At 36.6% G+C, this 15,920-nt stretch overlaps 1 protein-coding gene across 1 annotated transcript in view; it reads right to left on the bottom strand.

Annotated features, from left to right (window-relative positions):
* The window catches only part of SLC12A2 (solute carrier family 12 member 2), a 102,062-nt gene that overhangs the window by 63,831 nt on the left and 22,311 nt on the right, over nucleotides 1-15,920 (bottom strand). The window contains exons 2-4 of the mRNA XM_008699034.2: nucleotides 9,991-10,110; nucleotides 8,585-8,660; nucleotides 8,186-8,281 (exon numbers count right to left, since the gene is read on the bottom strand). Of these exons, the coding sequence (XP_008697256.2) occupies nucleotides 8,186-8,281; nucleotides 8,585-8,660; nucleotides 9,991-10,110 (292 nt within the window). The remainder of the gene's footprint in view (nucleotides 1-8,185; nucleotides 8,282-8,584; nucleotides 8,661-9,990; nucleotides 10,111-15,920) is intronic.

Raw genomic sequence — 15,920 nt, forward strand, 5'->3', positions numbered from 1 at the left:
TTTGGCTTTTTTAGATTTCACATACAAGTGACATTATATAGTATTTGCCTTTCTCTAACTTATTTCACTAAGCATAATACCCTCAAGGTTCATCTATGCTGTTGCAAATGGCAACATCTCCTTTTTTATGGCTAGATAATATTCCATTCTGTGTGTGTGTGTGTGTGTGTGTGTGTGTGTATGTGTGTGTGTGTGATTTTTATCTATTCATCTCTCAGTGAACACTTAGGTTGTTTCCCTGTCTTAGCCATTTTGAGTAATGCTGCAATGAACATGGGGGTGCAAACATCTATAACAAATAGTAATTTCATTTCCTCTAAATAAATACCAGGGAAGTGGGACTGTAGGATCATATGGCAGTTCTATTTCTTGAGGAACCTCCATACTGTTTTCCACAGTTGCTGAACCAATTTTCATTCCCAACAGTGCACAAGGTTCTCTTTTCCCCACATCCTCACCACCATTTATCATCTCTTGTCTTTCTGATAATAACCATTCTAAAAGGTACTAGGGGTAGCTCATTGTGGTTTTGATTTGCATTTCCATGATGATTAGTGTCCTTGAGCACCTTTTCATGAACTTGTTGTCTTCTTTGAGAAATGTCTATTCAGGTCATTTGCCTTTTAAATCAGATTATTTGGTTTGTTGCTATTAAGTTATAAAAGTTCCTTTTCTATTTTGGATATTAATCCCTCATCAGATATATGACTTGCAAATATTTTCTCCCATCCTATAGGTTGTCTTTTCATTTTGTTGACTGTTTCTTGTGCAGTGCAGAAGACTGTAGTTTGGGGGCGCCTGAGTGGCTTAGTCATTAAGCGTCTGCCTTTGGCTCAGGGCGTGATCCCAGCGTTCTGGGATCGAGCCCCACATCAGGCTCCTCCGCTAGGAGGCTGCTTCTTCCTCTCCCACTCCCCCTGCTTGTGTTCCCTCTCTCGCTGGCTGTCTCTGTCAAATAAATAAATAAAATCTTAAAAAAAAAAAAAAAAAAAGACTGTAGTTTGACACAGTCCCATTTGCTGATTTTTGCTTTTGTTCCTGTGCTTTTGGTGTCATATCCAAAAAATACCCTAGCAAGACCAATGTCAAGGGGGTTTTTCCTTATGCTTTGTTCTAGGAATTTCATGGTTCTAGGTCTTAGATTTAAGTACTTACTCTATTTTGAGTTAATTTTTAAAATAGAAGCCCAATTTCTTTTGCATGTAAATATCCAGTTTTCCCACCACCATTTAAGAGACTATCCTTTTCACATTGAGCATTCTTAGCTCCTTTGTCAAATATTAGACGACTATACCTGCGTAAGTTTATTTCTGGGCTCTCAATTCTATTACACTGGTCTATGCATCTTTTTATGCCATTAACATACCATTTTGATTACGAAAGCTTTAAAATATAGTTTGAATTCAGGAAGTGTGATGCCTCTGGCTTTGTTCTCTTTTTATTTTTTTTAAAAGATTTTATTTTATTTGACAGAGAGAAAGAGAGCACAAGCGGGGGCGGGGGGGAGCTGCAGGGAGAAGGAGAAGCAGGCTCCCACTGAACAGAAAGCCCAATGTGGGGTTCGATCCCAGGACCCCTGGGATCATAACCTGAGCCGAAGGCAGACACTTAATGGACTGAACCATCCAGGTGCCTGTAGCTTTGTTCTTTCTCAAGACTGTTTGACTATTCAGGGTCTCTTGTGGTTCCATGATAATTTTTCCTATTTCTGTGAAAAATGCCCTTGGAATTTTGATAGGAATTACACTGAATTGATATGGAAAGAACCTAAGGGTCCATCAGTAGACAAATGGGTAAGGAAGGGTTATGAGTCTGTGTGTGTGTGTGTGTGTGTGTGTGTGTGTGTGTAATGAAATATTACACAGCCATAAAAAAGAATGAGATTGTGTCATTTGAGACAATATGGATGGACCTACGCAGCACAACATGAAACAAGTCACAATGAGAAAGACAAAAGAACTTTATGATTCCACTCATAAGTGGAATCTGGGGGGGAAAAAACAACAAAAACCCCCCAAACCTCCAGATGAACAAACAAAAAGCAGAATCAGACCTATAAATACAGAGAGCAAGTTGATGGTTGCCAAAAGGCAGGAAATGGTAAGGTGGGCAAAATGGGTGAAGGGGAGAAGGAGATACAGGATTCCAGTTATGGAAAGAATAAATCACAGGAATAAAAGACACAGCATAAAGGAATATAGTCAATGATATTATAATAGGATGTAATGAGTCAGATGGTAGCTACACTCCTGAACATAGCATAATGTATCAACTTGTCAAATCACTAAGTTGCAGATCTGAAACTAATGGTAACACTGTGGGTCAACCACACTAAAAATAAATAAATAAATAAATAAAAATAAAAATTTCTAATAAAAAGCCTCAAAAAGTTGTTACCCACGAAACAGGGAAAAATGAAAAGTTTGCGACAGACATCCTGTATCGCCTGTGGATGAAATGATCAATATACGTAATATGAATCATCTATGTATTTTACAATAGCTGTGGAAATTGCGTAAAATAAAGGTTTTGCTGGTGTACTGAGGAAAAAATGAAAAGGTGAAAATAACAAAAATGTAATAAAGGTATCAATGATAAACTAACAACTGTTGCTCAGTGTTCATCTAGTATGATTAGAAAATAAACCAGAATTCTTAGAGCTCTAAACCACCTACTTCTGTACACTCACTAAACAGTTTACCCAAAGCCACCTTGTGTAAAATTTGAAGGAACCATTTTGAGAATACAACAGAGTTCTAAGGGATCCAACTGGATCCAATATCCATTCTGGTTATCATTCTAGGAAATACATTCTAATACCCTGGTCTACCAATATACAATAGTCTGTCTGCATCTTAACATTGGGCAAATTTCCTCTATTCTGTTGCCATTATTACGTCAAATTTCCTCTATTCTGTTGCCATTATTACGTCATGTGTTAACCAACATGAAATCCTCAGACTAGGAGTGGGGGTTATATTATCATTGTGACTGATCACTTGAATAAGTTAAACTTGAAGAACTATGGACTATGAGAAACAAACTGAGGGCCTCAGAGGGGAGGGGGGGTGGGGGAATGGGATAGACCGGTGATGGATAGTAAGGAGGGCACGTATTGCATGGAGCACTGGGTGTTATATGCAACTAATGAATCATCGAGCCTTACATCGGAAACCGGGGATGTACTCTATGGTGACTAACATTATATAATAAAAAATCATTAAAAAAAAAAAAGTTAAACTTGAAGAGTCAGGACGTATTGCCTTAATTCTGCAGCAGACAATTTCGGAAACAAGTTGCAGTACTTCTAATCATTAAAGGCTGGCAAAATTGAAATGCCACCAAATAAGTCAAAGAGAAAACCCAAGTCAAAAATTATTTACAACTACTTGCTGTTTATAAGTAGTGTTTTACTAAACTGAAAACACAATGTTATGCTTAAGTCTAATAAAATCTCAAAATACAACTGTTAAAGAACTGCTCATTATAGCTTCTTCAAGTATTTCACTGATCTGGAAAGCTGTTATTTGAAAGAAATTGGCAATAAAAGGAAAGAATCATGGAGCTAAATTCTAAGTTACAACTCCTTGCTTGGTGATGACAGGATTGAATAGTATATAATGGACTAAAGAAAAAATCTGACAATCAATGATAATTTGATTCTACCAATACAGAAAGCACTTTCTGTCACTTACAATCCATGCAAAAAATATTAGTATTACTTTCAATGTTTAATTTTACCTATGTAGAGAACGAAGAGGTCTTCAATTATTTCAGAGAAATGAAAAAGATAGAGAAGTATATAAAGACAATTCTGACATAATACACTTAAAAAAGATCCACCCGTAAAATCTGCGTGAAATTTAAATTAGTTGAAAAAATGAGTATAATTGTGTCATTTCTGCTCTCTTCCTCCATACAAATTATACATGTGACCAACAACAATGTTGCATTAAGTCTGATGGATAGATTATCCATATCAAGACTACATTATCATGCCTAACAGTTATGTTTCATGTATCATGCATGCCTAGCAGCTGGATTTCAAAAAATAATTGCCACTCTCATCTGAACACAGCTCCAAGAAAACAGGATCTTCTCTGACTTTCATTGTTACAAATCCAGTGCCTATCACAAGGAGCTCAAAGATTATCTGCTGAATGGCTGATTTCATCTTAGTCATGGAATAGACAGGTTTATATTAATTTTACATTTTCAGAACTACCTGTCTGAATTTGATGTAACCTGGATTTTTATTTGCAAGTATACTAACTCTGCTTTCAACTTAATGCTCAGCACATACAACACGATTCAAAAAATTAGTATTTACTATTTCACAGATGAGACCATATTCACAGATTATTTAAGGATGGAAGAACTCTGGTCTGAGACATCTAGAAAATGCAGATCTAAGTGAACGTGACTGCTGGCCAGCACCCTCTTGGAGAACCTGCTGCACGTGGCCCAGGTGAATTCTGTAAAACCCAGCTCTCAGAAACACGGAGAAGGATTTGCACAATCGTACAGAGCTCTGGGCTCTCGGCAGGCTACAATCATCTGTAGAACGTATCTGTCTGTTAGGCCAGGGACTATGGCGGAGACGAAGGTAAGAGTTACCTGCCAAAGTTACTTGGCACTGCTATTCTTCTTCTGTGCAGGCAGAAAACTGACGATATGATTCTCTAACCTGCTAGTAGCTTTTAGTACCCAAAAATCCTTACTAAAAACTAATCGAGACTGACTACGCACCTTTTATTTTCTAAGGGTTGACTCTTTTTATTTTTTTTTAGAAACCTTGAATGTTGTCATATTATTTTTATCCTAGACTTCATAATTGGACAATTATATTTGTTTACAAACTGGCAGTTACTTCATATAAAAAAAACAACTACACTTTTCTAGATTGCTGTTTAATCTCTAAAATGTACTGTTAAAGCCAATGTTAAGGTAACTTGGTAAAGTTAAATTTCTCCTATGGCAAAAAACACAAAGCACTAGGAAAAGTATGTATTTCACATACTGCCAAAGAGATAGAAACATACTCTATAAACTGAGAGTAAAATATTATTCAATATTAATAAAATACAAATAAATGTTATGATTGAGTTAAGAATCAACATAAACTGTTGAATGCTACCTCAAAATAGTTCTTTACATTAACGAGATAACTAGGTAAGTTCAAAAGGAGCTCTCCAAATTGAAATTACTATACAGAGCAACAACCTTTAGGTAAAATATTTCCTTATTAATTCCCTTAATAATCAACCTCCAGTTCATAGAAAATTGAGACGGATCTCCAGACATCACCATTTCCATGGTATCCCTCTATTTCTCCAATCTATGCCTTTGGCATCCTGACCTGTGGATATTTCTAGCTCTATTCCTCTCTTCCCTATGTAGTCGTTTTGAAAGAAGTAAAAATCAAGTCCTCAGTAATTGGGCTAGAGGAGATCCAAACCTAGCACTCTTAGTACCACCCCCACTAAAAGACAAAGCAGTTTACTGTTACAAATGGCAAACAAACTCACACCTATACAATGAGTCTCTTACAGTTTGTTTTAAACCATAACTCCCACACTTTCTTTCTCCTTGGAAAATTATGTCAAACAAGGAGGATTCCTGGGGTGCCTGGCTAGCCTGGTCAGTGAAGCGTGCAACTCTAGATCTCAGGGTTGTGGGTTTGAGCCTCTCACGTTGGGTGTAGAGACAACTTAAAAAAAAAAAAAAAATTCCTTGTTCCAGAGAGATTCCTAGTCTGTAATTTGCTGTCATGATGCTACAGTGTTATTTAAAAGTTCCACTCTCCTCTGTATGTTCTATAAAATGCTCCCTGGAGCTACAGGCATGATATAATTCAGATTCAATTTCTTGGGAAACAATACTCCACAGATACTTTAACTGAGTAAAGAGCTTACAAAGTTGGAATATTTTTGTTTTCTTTCCTTCTCTTGCTATGTAGAACAATTATGAAAGAAAAAATCTCATCAATTTCTTGATTACACTAAGTTTAGGTAAGGAAACTTTCATTCAGGAAAACTTGATTCAACAGGAGATTCTTCACATTTATCAATTTTCATAACAAGTTGGTTCCCTAGCATTCTTCAAAGGTAAAAAATAGGTTCTGTGTCTGTGAACTTAAGGATTTTATCATACATTATGTCTTCATTTAAATTAGTTATTTTTAGTAGTAAGTATTGCTGTTCAAACTATCCAAACTTAAGGTAGCATTAGCTTCTTCAAGTTGGCTCCTGGGTCCTTTTGACCTGAAACTAGTAGCCTTTATTACACCTTCTTTACTTTCCAATGTGAAAAAATGTCTAGGCTCTTATAGTACATTTCCTGCCCAGATCTGGAACCAATCATTTTTCCAAGGTCCTCTGGTTCTTCTGAATGAAAATATACCATGTGGGTACTAGCGGGGCTCACTGCTACTGGGCTGGTCATTTGTTATACATAATTTTTGCATACAGAACTAAGCAACATGCACTTTGGGGGATAAAATGTGTAAGTCACACGAATACTTTCATTATAGAATCAGAGTGCAGTATATTCTTGCCAGATTTAGACCTGTATCTACTTTCTCATATGGGGAAAATACTGTTTTTTCATGAAACCAAAATAAATCCCATTAGGGCTGTCCAAGTCCATGAAGCAGATAAAGAGGTGACAAAGGGGCTTACAGTCTCTGAAGAAAGTCTCCAAAAAACTTTCACTGCAGATGATGATACAATTTGCTTGTATTCTGTAAATGATCAGCCAGATTTCCAAAGTTACCAACTGACAAGTGAAAAATGAACACCTTGTAGCTTAGTTTCAAAGTACGTGGTCAAAGTCTCTAAGGTAGATGTATTTATGAATACATATGAAAACTACTGGTAGTATTGAAAGATGCAATGGCTTGTTAGTCACAATGCAGGGAAATCTATGCTTCCCCTAAGTCTGAGTTCACATGGAGAATAATCTGTGGGGTTCATGGCACCAGTGGCTTCATGCCCCACTGCAGCTTACAACCTTGATTGGAAAGCCTGAAGATAAGCAGAAATACTTCAATAATTTGCTTTGTCTACCACATCCCCTTCTTCTTGGACTACCATTCCCCAAAAGCAGCAGAAATATATGAAGCATGGGGCGCAGTATATAAGAAGCCAAAAAGAATCTCTCAGTGTTGTCTGATTAACTCTTTTGGACATACCCACATCTTACACCCCAATAGAACTCAATCTAGACTCATGCGCACATACAAGTTCAGCCAACAGCCACGCATGCTCAGCATGGTCATATTGCTGCCAGCTTCCCCCAGGGCCACAGAGATCTGGATCTTCTGGTATATAAGAAATATGAAGACAATGAAGAACAATGAAAGGTTCAATCTAGTTCTCTAAAAACCTGGTGCAGACAAACCAGAAATTGTGTATGTATAATGTCAAATACACATCTGTAAAGCAGGTGAGGCAGATGTTACAAGTAGATTCTCTTCTCAGTTGACTGCTCTGACAACTGCCTATATAGGAGCTGGTAAAGTCCATTTTCTTTCCTTTCTCTAGGGATGTCCTCACTCCAGCTAAATGATGAGTTTTGATTTGGAAAACACAATTCTTTTTTTCTTGTTCACAGGGGTCCCAAGGCCATTCTCCTGGTCTCTTGGGGGCTTTCCCTGGGAAGGTGAAATCTCAAGAGGGAGATCTTGTGGATTTCAATGAAAGAGGCCTCAGGGCACCCAAAGAAGAGAGCCAGAGTTGATAGTGTGGATTCAGAGTCCCAGGTGTAACTCACACAAGCTGTCAGATCGTGGGAAAAGAACTCTGCCTAAGTTTCCCTAAAGGGGGAGGAATGAGGTTACACCTATATAATACTGACCAAATAAAGGATGCATGCTACTGATCCAAGGGCTAAAACCAGGAAGGAGGTAAGGGACGGTCCAACGGAGAAGAAATCAGGTCAGAAGCTCCATTCTTGCTACCAAATACAATGAACATCCTAAGTAATTTCAAGCATACATGTTTGTGTATGAGCCAAAATTAAATTTTGTATTCTAATATGTTAGTCTGAAAGTGCTTAGTAGCAACTTTCTCACCTATACAGACCTATGTTGCTTTTTTTAAGATAAAAATAATCTAAAAATTTAACCCTCAATTTACTTAGTAAGAGTAATCTGGTGACAATGATGTGAAAAGACTGAATTTACCTCCACGTACAAATCCATTAGTAGCTATTGCTGAAGTAGACAATCCTGTGATAGTTGTCACAACAGTGGCCATTATAATTACAACAACCGACAGACCTTTAGGGAAAAAGAAAAGAGATGAGAATACTTTTATTTATTTCAACCTGCCTTATCTACAACTGGTTAGTATACAAAATTTACATTATATTTAACAATTACCTTATTTTTATCCCATTTTAGAAAAATCCATTCAAAATTTTGAAAAAAGTAACATTAAGACAATAATCTGATACAAATGAGAAAATAGCTTAGAGTAATTCCAATTGTTTGAATTTTATGAGGTTCGCAGCCTAGAAAAGCACATGGCTACTTCCTTTTTTTCACTCTCAAATGAATCAAACAGTATGTAACTTTGCTTACCTATTCCAGCCTGACCCACAATCCATGACAATCTAATGAAGAGCATAACACCCCAAATGTTTAACATACAACGTACCTAGGTAAGAAAAGAGGACAAGTTCCAGATGAAGGCAACTGATCAAATATAATACATCAGTAATGCAAAACTAGCCAAAAGGAGGACAACATCCATTTAAAACTACAGTAAGTCATTTTAAATCTCTTATCCTTCCTTTGTAATACTTTTTCAAAGAACTTAATGAGAGCTGAAATGTGAGCCAATTTAAGTGTAATAACACATCAAATGATCTGAAACAGCAAAAGGTACTGAACAAGGTAAAAGAAATATTTTAATACTTCAATCCTAAAAAACAGTTCCTATTCCTATTTATCAATGCAACTAAGTTTAATTTTTGCTTATTCTTTAATAACATCCTTATTTCATGATTTCTTCAGAAGATTTAAGTATTACAAAGTATGTCAGAACAAAATCTAATTGTTCACATATCCTTTTCTCTTTTTTTAAAGTTTATTTATTTATTTAAGTAATCTCTACACCCAATGTGGGGCTCAGACTCACAACCCCAAGACCAAGAGTTGCATACTCCTTTGACTGAGCCAGCCAGGCACTCCTCACACATCTTTTAAAATTCTGAACTATTTGAGAGAGTTTCTCCAATTTACTTTTACTATGGCGTATTATGCTTATACATAGAACACAGTCGTTTAAAACACTAAAATCTAAGAACAGGCAAACAACACTACCTGGAGCTTCACAATTACCCTATTGATTAAACAGTGAAATTACTACTGGAACTGGGATTTTCCCCTCTGCTTCTCCCCTAAATGTCAACATGATTCTAATTTAAAGTGCTCCCAAAATCCCAGTGGGAGGTCATTTAGTCTACCGGTCTCCCCCACTCAGTTCCTTAGTGCCTATTCCAACACAGAAAACAGAAGTACATCTGAAACTTAATCACCTAAACCTATCTAGTTAAGTGACCTCAACACTTAAGAGAATTTCTCCTTCATTCTGTTCCATGTTAACTTTCATACATTTCTCTTCTAAAAATAATGGGGCAGGAATATTTCAGCTTTACTGCCTGCTCAGCTTTCTTGATTCTGATGCTCCCATCAATAGCTTCATATGTAATTTCTGAAAAATGACAATATGTGAGATTTACAAGAAGTAATAAAATATAATTTGGAGGAAATCAAGTATAATATGATTCTGTTAATACATATATCCTGTTTCCTTTACTGAATTTAATATTCACAAGAAAAGAAGGTACAAATTATTAATTTGGTCTTCCGTAACACTCACATAAAAAAAAGAAGAGCTCTCTTAAGAAATGATGAGAACATTAGGAAGATTTCATAACAAATAGAAATGCTGTAAGTCTATAATTCAATCTATAGGTACATACTAATACACCCTTGATCCAGCCAAACTTCACAACTCCTTTACTTTCCGCAGTATATGTGACCACAGCATCTCTGGTTGGAGTACTTTCTTCCCCGTTGGCAAAGCCATCCTCAAAAGGTTCCTGGTTAGAAAAGGAGATGTGAATTATGCTTAATTATTTAAAGTTTAAAGTCACATGATTAAGACAAATATCACTAAATACATTTAATCATGTTTAGGAGGATACAGATTTCCAAGAATCAAGGATGTCTGTACACTTTACCTTAAAAAAAAAAAAAAAAGAAAAAAAAAGTAAAGTAATAAAATGGAAGAAAACCTTAATTACTGGGTATTGAAAAAATTTAAATCTTATCATGACAACAAATCTGTTTTAATTTCAAATTTTAACTACACTTCAGTGGTATGTGGAGAACAAATGGATAAGTACACGCTTAGCTAAAAGTAAGTCAGTTCAGACCTGTCTCTTTAGCCACAACTTTATAGTTTCTGGTTAGCATCCTTCCCACAAATGAAATTGCAACATTAATAATTTAGAAGTCCATCACCAATTAACACAGTTTTCCCTCTGTAGTCCATTACAGAAGGATTCCTGTGGATCCCAAGATTCATTCCTAACTCTTGCCTTTACTCACTCTATGTCTGCATTCAGTCAGCCACTCAGTGCTCATTTTTCTCTTCATAATTTTTCTTAGATTCAGACATGAACTGGTTTTAACGCTTCATGTCTCATTGTATTTTTAGTTTTTCACTCTCTACATTCTCCCCTTCTCTCTCTCCCCTTAGTTCTCTTGATCAGTCCCAACACACTCAAGATATATGACAAATTTCCAAACCAGTAATAGTGTGTTAAAAAACAGGTCACCAGGATGAAGGGAGATGTTGGGGCAGAGAAAATGTTTTAGATCTAGAATCATGTCCCTGACACTACCTCCATAGTTCTTCCTTACCCATATATAAAGAGCAGGGAACAAAATACAGCTTTTTCCAACATCATTCCTTAAATGAAGAAAAGCCAACTAAATCAATTATTATTTAATCCTGAAAATTACCATCAAGATTTCCTACCCATACTTTTTAAAAACCATTTCCAGTGGTTCATACCCTCTAGTGAATTCCTTTTTTTTTTTTTTAATTTTATTTATTTGACAGAGAGAGAGACAGCCAGCGAGAGAGGGAATACAAGCAGGGGGAGTGGAACAGGAAGAAGCAGGCTCTCAGCAGAGAAGCCTGATGTGGGGCTCGATTCCAGAACGCCGGGATCACGCCCTGAGCCGAAGGAAGACACTTAACGACTGAGCCACCCAGGCGTCCCTCTAGTGAATTCCTAATGTGTATTTAGAAATGAGCTATATCAAATTCTGTGTTGCTGGAGACAAAAATCTACATCATAATCCAAACTTCCCTTTTTCCCTTGACCAGTATCTGTTAGCCAAGTACATGCATTTAAGTCCATTTAATGTATTGGTACTATATGTATCAACATGTATCAGCTCTTAGATTCCATATTTATATAGCTAAACGACTGCTAATTCTTAGATTTTTAAGCCATAGAAGAAAGGCTGTAAGTTAGATGCAATAATCTCTTTTGTTATATTTTTTGAAAATTATTTTACCAAGGCTTTTTAATGACAAGGAAAAAACCATCAAATTTTCAACTAATCCTCATGTTTGATTCAAAGACATGGCAATAACTTCAATTATGTGAAACACTTGGAAAACAAGCCATTCTAAGATCACTAAGAACTTAAAGATGAATGTTAATGTTAATCACTCCTGATAGTTGAAAGATTTTTAAAAACAGATTGTAAGGGACACAAATGATAATAATTTCCATTATAACACACAATTTTCTTTTTTTCTTTTTTTAAAGATTTTATTTATTTATTTGATAGAGAGAGACAGCCAGCGAGAGAGGGAACACAAGCAGGGGGGGTGGGAGAGGAAGAAGCAGGCTCCTAGTGGAGGAGCCTGATGTGGGGCTCGATCCCGTAACGCCGGGATCACGCCCTGAGCCGAAGGCAGACACTTAACGACTACGCCACCCAGGCGCCCCTTAACACACAATTTTCTAACTACTTTCTACTGTATCAATAATTTCTGTACTATAAGAGGAATGCTCCAAGCTTATGGTATATGGAACTATCCACTTCCGTTAACAAAAATTATCTGCTATACTTTATTCCAATGATTCCAATCTGCTATACTTTAACAGATTTATGGAGATATAATTCATATAATCACACAACTCACCAATTAAGGTGCAAAAGTCGATGGTTTTTAGTATATTCACCAAGCTGTACAATTATCACCACAACCAATTTTAGAACATTTTCATCATCTCAGAAAGAAACTCCAAGTCCATCAGCAGTCACTCTCATTCCCCCTTTTCTCGGGCTCCTGGCAATCACTTATCAACTTTCTGTCTCCATGGACTTGCTATTCTAACATGTCATACACATGGAATGGGCTCATATAATATGTGGCCTTTGTATGTGGCCACCTAGGCTAACATTTTCAGTGTTTCATGTTTCAGTACTTCACTCCTTTTTACTGCCAAAAAACAACCCATTGTATGGATATACCACATTTGTTTAACCATGCATCAATTGGAGCACCTAGGTGGCTCAGTTGTTAAGCATCTGCCTTCGGCTCAGGGCGTGATCCCAGGGTCCTGGGATCGAGCCCCAGATCAGGCTCCCTGCTCTGCTGGGAACCTGCTTGCGTTCCCTCTCTCACTGGCCGTCTCTCTCTCTGTTGAATAAATAAATAAAATCTTAAAAAAAGACACACACACAAAACACAAAAAACCCATGCATCAATTGATGAACATGTGAACCTATTCCACATTCTGACGACAATGAAATATGCTCCTGTGAACACTGGTGAACAAGTTTTTGTGTGGACATAAGTTTTCACTTATCGTGGAAATGCCCCTAGGAGTGGAACTGCTAGGTCTTACTTTTGAAATGACTACTTCTGGTCATTTTTTTTTTTCTTCTTTCATATCAGACTGCGGAGTGGGACTCCTCATTTCTGTTGATTTATCTGTCTATTTATCCCTCTTCCTCACTTAGCATCTGGTATAAACATGGAAATCAGTAACTGTAATTGTTAGAAATACGTATATGTAGGGGAAAATATGTGACCAGGGGCCTATGTGGTTCAATCACAGAGCATCCCACTTTGGCTTTACTTCCACTGTTGGAGGTGCTCTAGATGGTAGAACATCAGTGACGATCCCAAATGAACGGAAGAAAGAAAAAAAAAAAGACTCCTCATGGGCATTGATGATTCAATAGTTCAATTATTAAAATAAAACCAGAATAAAAATTTTTGCCTGTTAATTCAATTAACTTTAGAGAGAAGTTTCTTGGTTTTCACTCTAGGATATGTAGTGTTCTGCGTTTAACTTGTAAATGAAGACTTTAAAATATTATATAATCTTGGGGGACCTGGATGGCTCAGTCGGTTAAGCATATGCCTTGTGCTCAGGTTATGATCCCAGGGTCCTAGGATGGAGCCCTGCATTGGGCTCCCTGCTCAGTGGGGAATCTGCTTCTTTCTCTCCCTCTGCCACTCTCCTGCTCTTTCTCAAATAAATAAAATCTCAAAAAAAAAAAAAGCTTAAAATATTATATAATCTTCCAAATATTACAAGAAAATATGTCTATAATATGCACAAAAAGACCTCTTCCTTCCCATTTCTATTAAAGATGCATATACATCATAGGCTATCTTTTCTAAGGCTAAGTATCAATGTGGGTGTCTTTTTTAACAATGCAAAAGCATGCAGGCATCTTAAAATTTTTGCTGTGGGTGCTTATCAGAATTCCACCACAAAGCTGAAGATCTAGAGACAATTATGTAAGTTTCCACTATACTACAAACAACTGTATTCAAAAAATGAAGTGAAGATTTTCCAGCACGTATGAAAGCAGTATTTTAAAATAAACATGAGTCCCCACAAAATGAAAGTTTATCTTCCTCTCCACATTCCAATAGCTCTATTTAAAAAACTATTTGTTATTAACATCTAAAGTACAATTTAAAAATTATAATCAAGTATTTGTTACTTATGGTTCAATCAATAGATTTAAATATAACAAAACTGGGTTAAATTGTATTAATTTCCTGCAAGAACAGGAAACCAAAGTAGAATACACATACTGTGTTCCTTTAAATACATTAATTCAGGATAAATAAGGAAACAGTGTGGTATTTTGTCTACATACAAAAAAATTGTTTAAAAACCTTAAAATAAGGAAAATTTCACATTTTTAATTATGAACTAAAATTATGTTGATACAAAGCTGCATAAATAAATAATATCTTCAACCTACGTAACGGTTTCAATGATTGGTTTGTGTTTTTTCCTGTTTTTCACATAATGGATAAAAGTTCAAGAACAATAACATGAATGAATTTTATGGGGAATGCCATATTAAATGAGGTAGACCAAATGAACCAAATTAATCTGATTTATTTGGGGAGAAAAATCTTTCCAAAAGCAGCATGGTGATTCTGAGTCTCCTAAGCAGGGACTGAGAATGGGGGTATGAACAGAATGGGGAAGTGAGGAAGAGATGGAGAAAACAATGAACGATCCAGAGAGTTTAGGCCCTCAGTAACTGGAGGCATTTCTAAATGAAAGAAAGAGAGATACTAGTAAATTATCAGCCTGAAAAGGAAATGATTAATTCAGTTAGACATGCTGAATTTGAGGAGTCATGAGACAATTAAAGAGTTCTATCAGGCTGTTAAAAATTCATGACTGGAATTTAGGAGAGGGGCCAGGGATAAAGAGCAAGTGGGTAAGCTATGGAAACAGAATGAAAAGAGAAACTCACAGAGAGAAAGTGTGAAGAGTTGAACATTTTTCTGAGGATATAGAAGATAGCAGAATGAGGCGGCACCTGGGTGGCTTAGACAGTTAAAGTGTCTGCCTTAAGCTCGGGTCATGATCCCAGGGTCCGGGGATGGAGCCCCACATCCGGCTCCCCTGCTCAGCGGGGAGCCTGCTTCTGCCCCTCCCCCCTGCTCACGTTCTCTTGTGTGCGCTGTGTCTTAAACTAAAAAAAAAAAAAAAAAATCTTAAAAAAAAAAGGAAAAGAAAACACAAGAATGAAAAGGAAGTCTGGCCTCCTCCACAGCCATTATTTCTTTGCAGAGAGTAGAGGAAAAAGAGTTTTTGCAGTATGGGTAATCTCTTTTCTCCCCTGTATATTCAAATTTCCACCTCAATTAGATCATTCTTTCTCCTTTAACCATGGTGAACTTCTTACTATACAATGACTTCAACACACAACCACCTCTACCATCAAAAAATGCCCAGCCAAATTTGCTGAAATATTATACCACATTCTTCAGTGACTGCCAAGCTGGCTTCACCCCACCACAACACCAAAATAGTTTTAAGACATCCCAAGACTTCTCTGCTGCCAAATCTAATGTACATCTTTCAGTCTCTGTCCCACTGGACTTACAAAATGGCATATGACACTGTTGACTACTCCCTCTTTCTTGAAACATTTCTTGAAATGCCATACTTTCTCTGAGCCTGTTCTACCCAGCAACTACACAGGAACACTTGGTCCTAGAGCCAGATCCTTTGCTCATTCTGTATTTTCTTTCTATAGTCATCTCACCATCTCACACAACCCATAGCTTTAAATACTATCTATATAGTAAGTAATGAGGGATGACTCCTATTCATTTGCAGGTCAGATCTACCCTCTGAGTGTGCGACCTGAGTATGAATATTGATGTTGCCACATGGACATTTTTTTTTCTATTCTAATTCTTACCAAATGAGAAAAAGAAATGGTCAATGCTATAAACAGCAACTTTCCTCTAAATGAAAAGAAGGAAATGATTTCTCTTTCTTGAATCAGTTTTGGTGAGCACTTAACTATCAAAAAAGAATTTGACAAG

This window comes from Ursus maritimus, unplaced genomic scaffold (genome assembly GCF_017311325.1).
Source record: "Ursus maritimus isolate PB19 unplaced genomic scaffold, ASM1731132v1 scaffold_5, whole genome shotgun sequence".
NCBI lineage: Eukaryota > Metazoa > Chordata > Mammalia > Carnivora > Ursidae > Ursus > Ursus maritimus.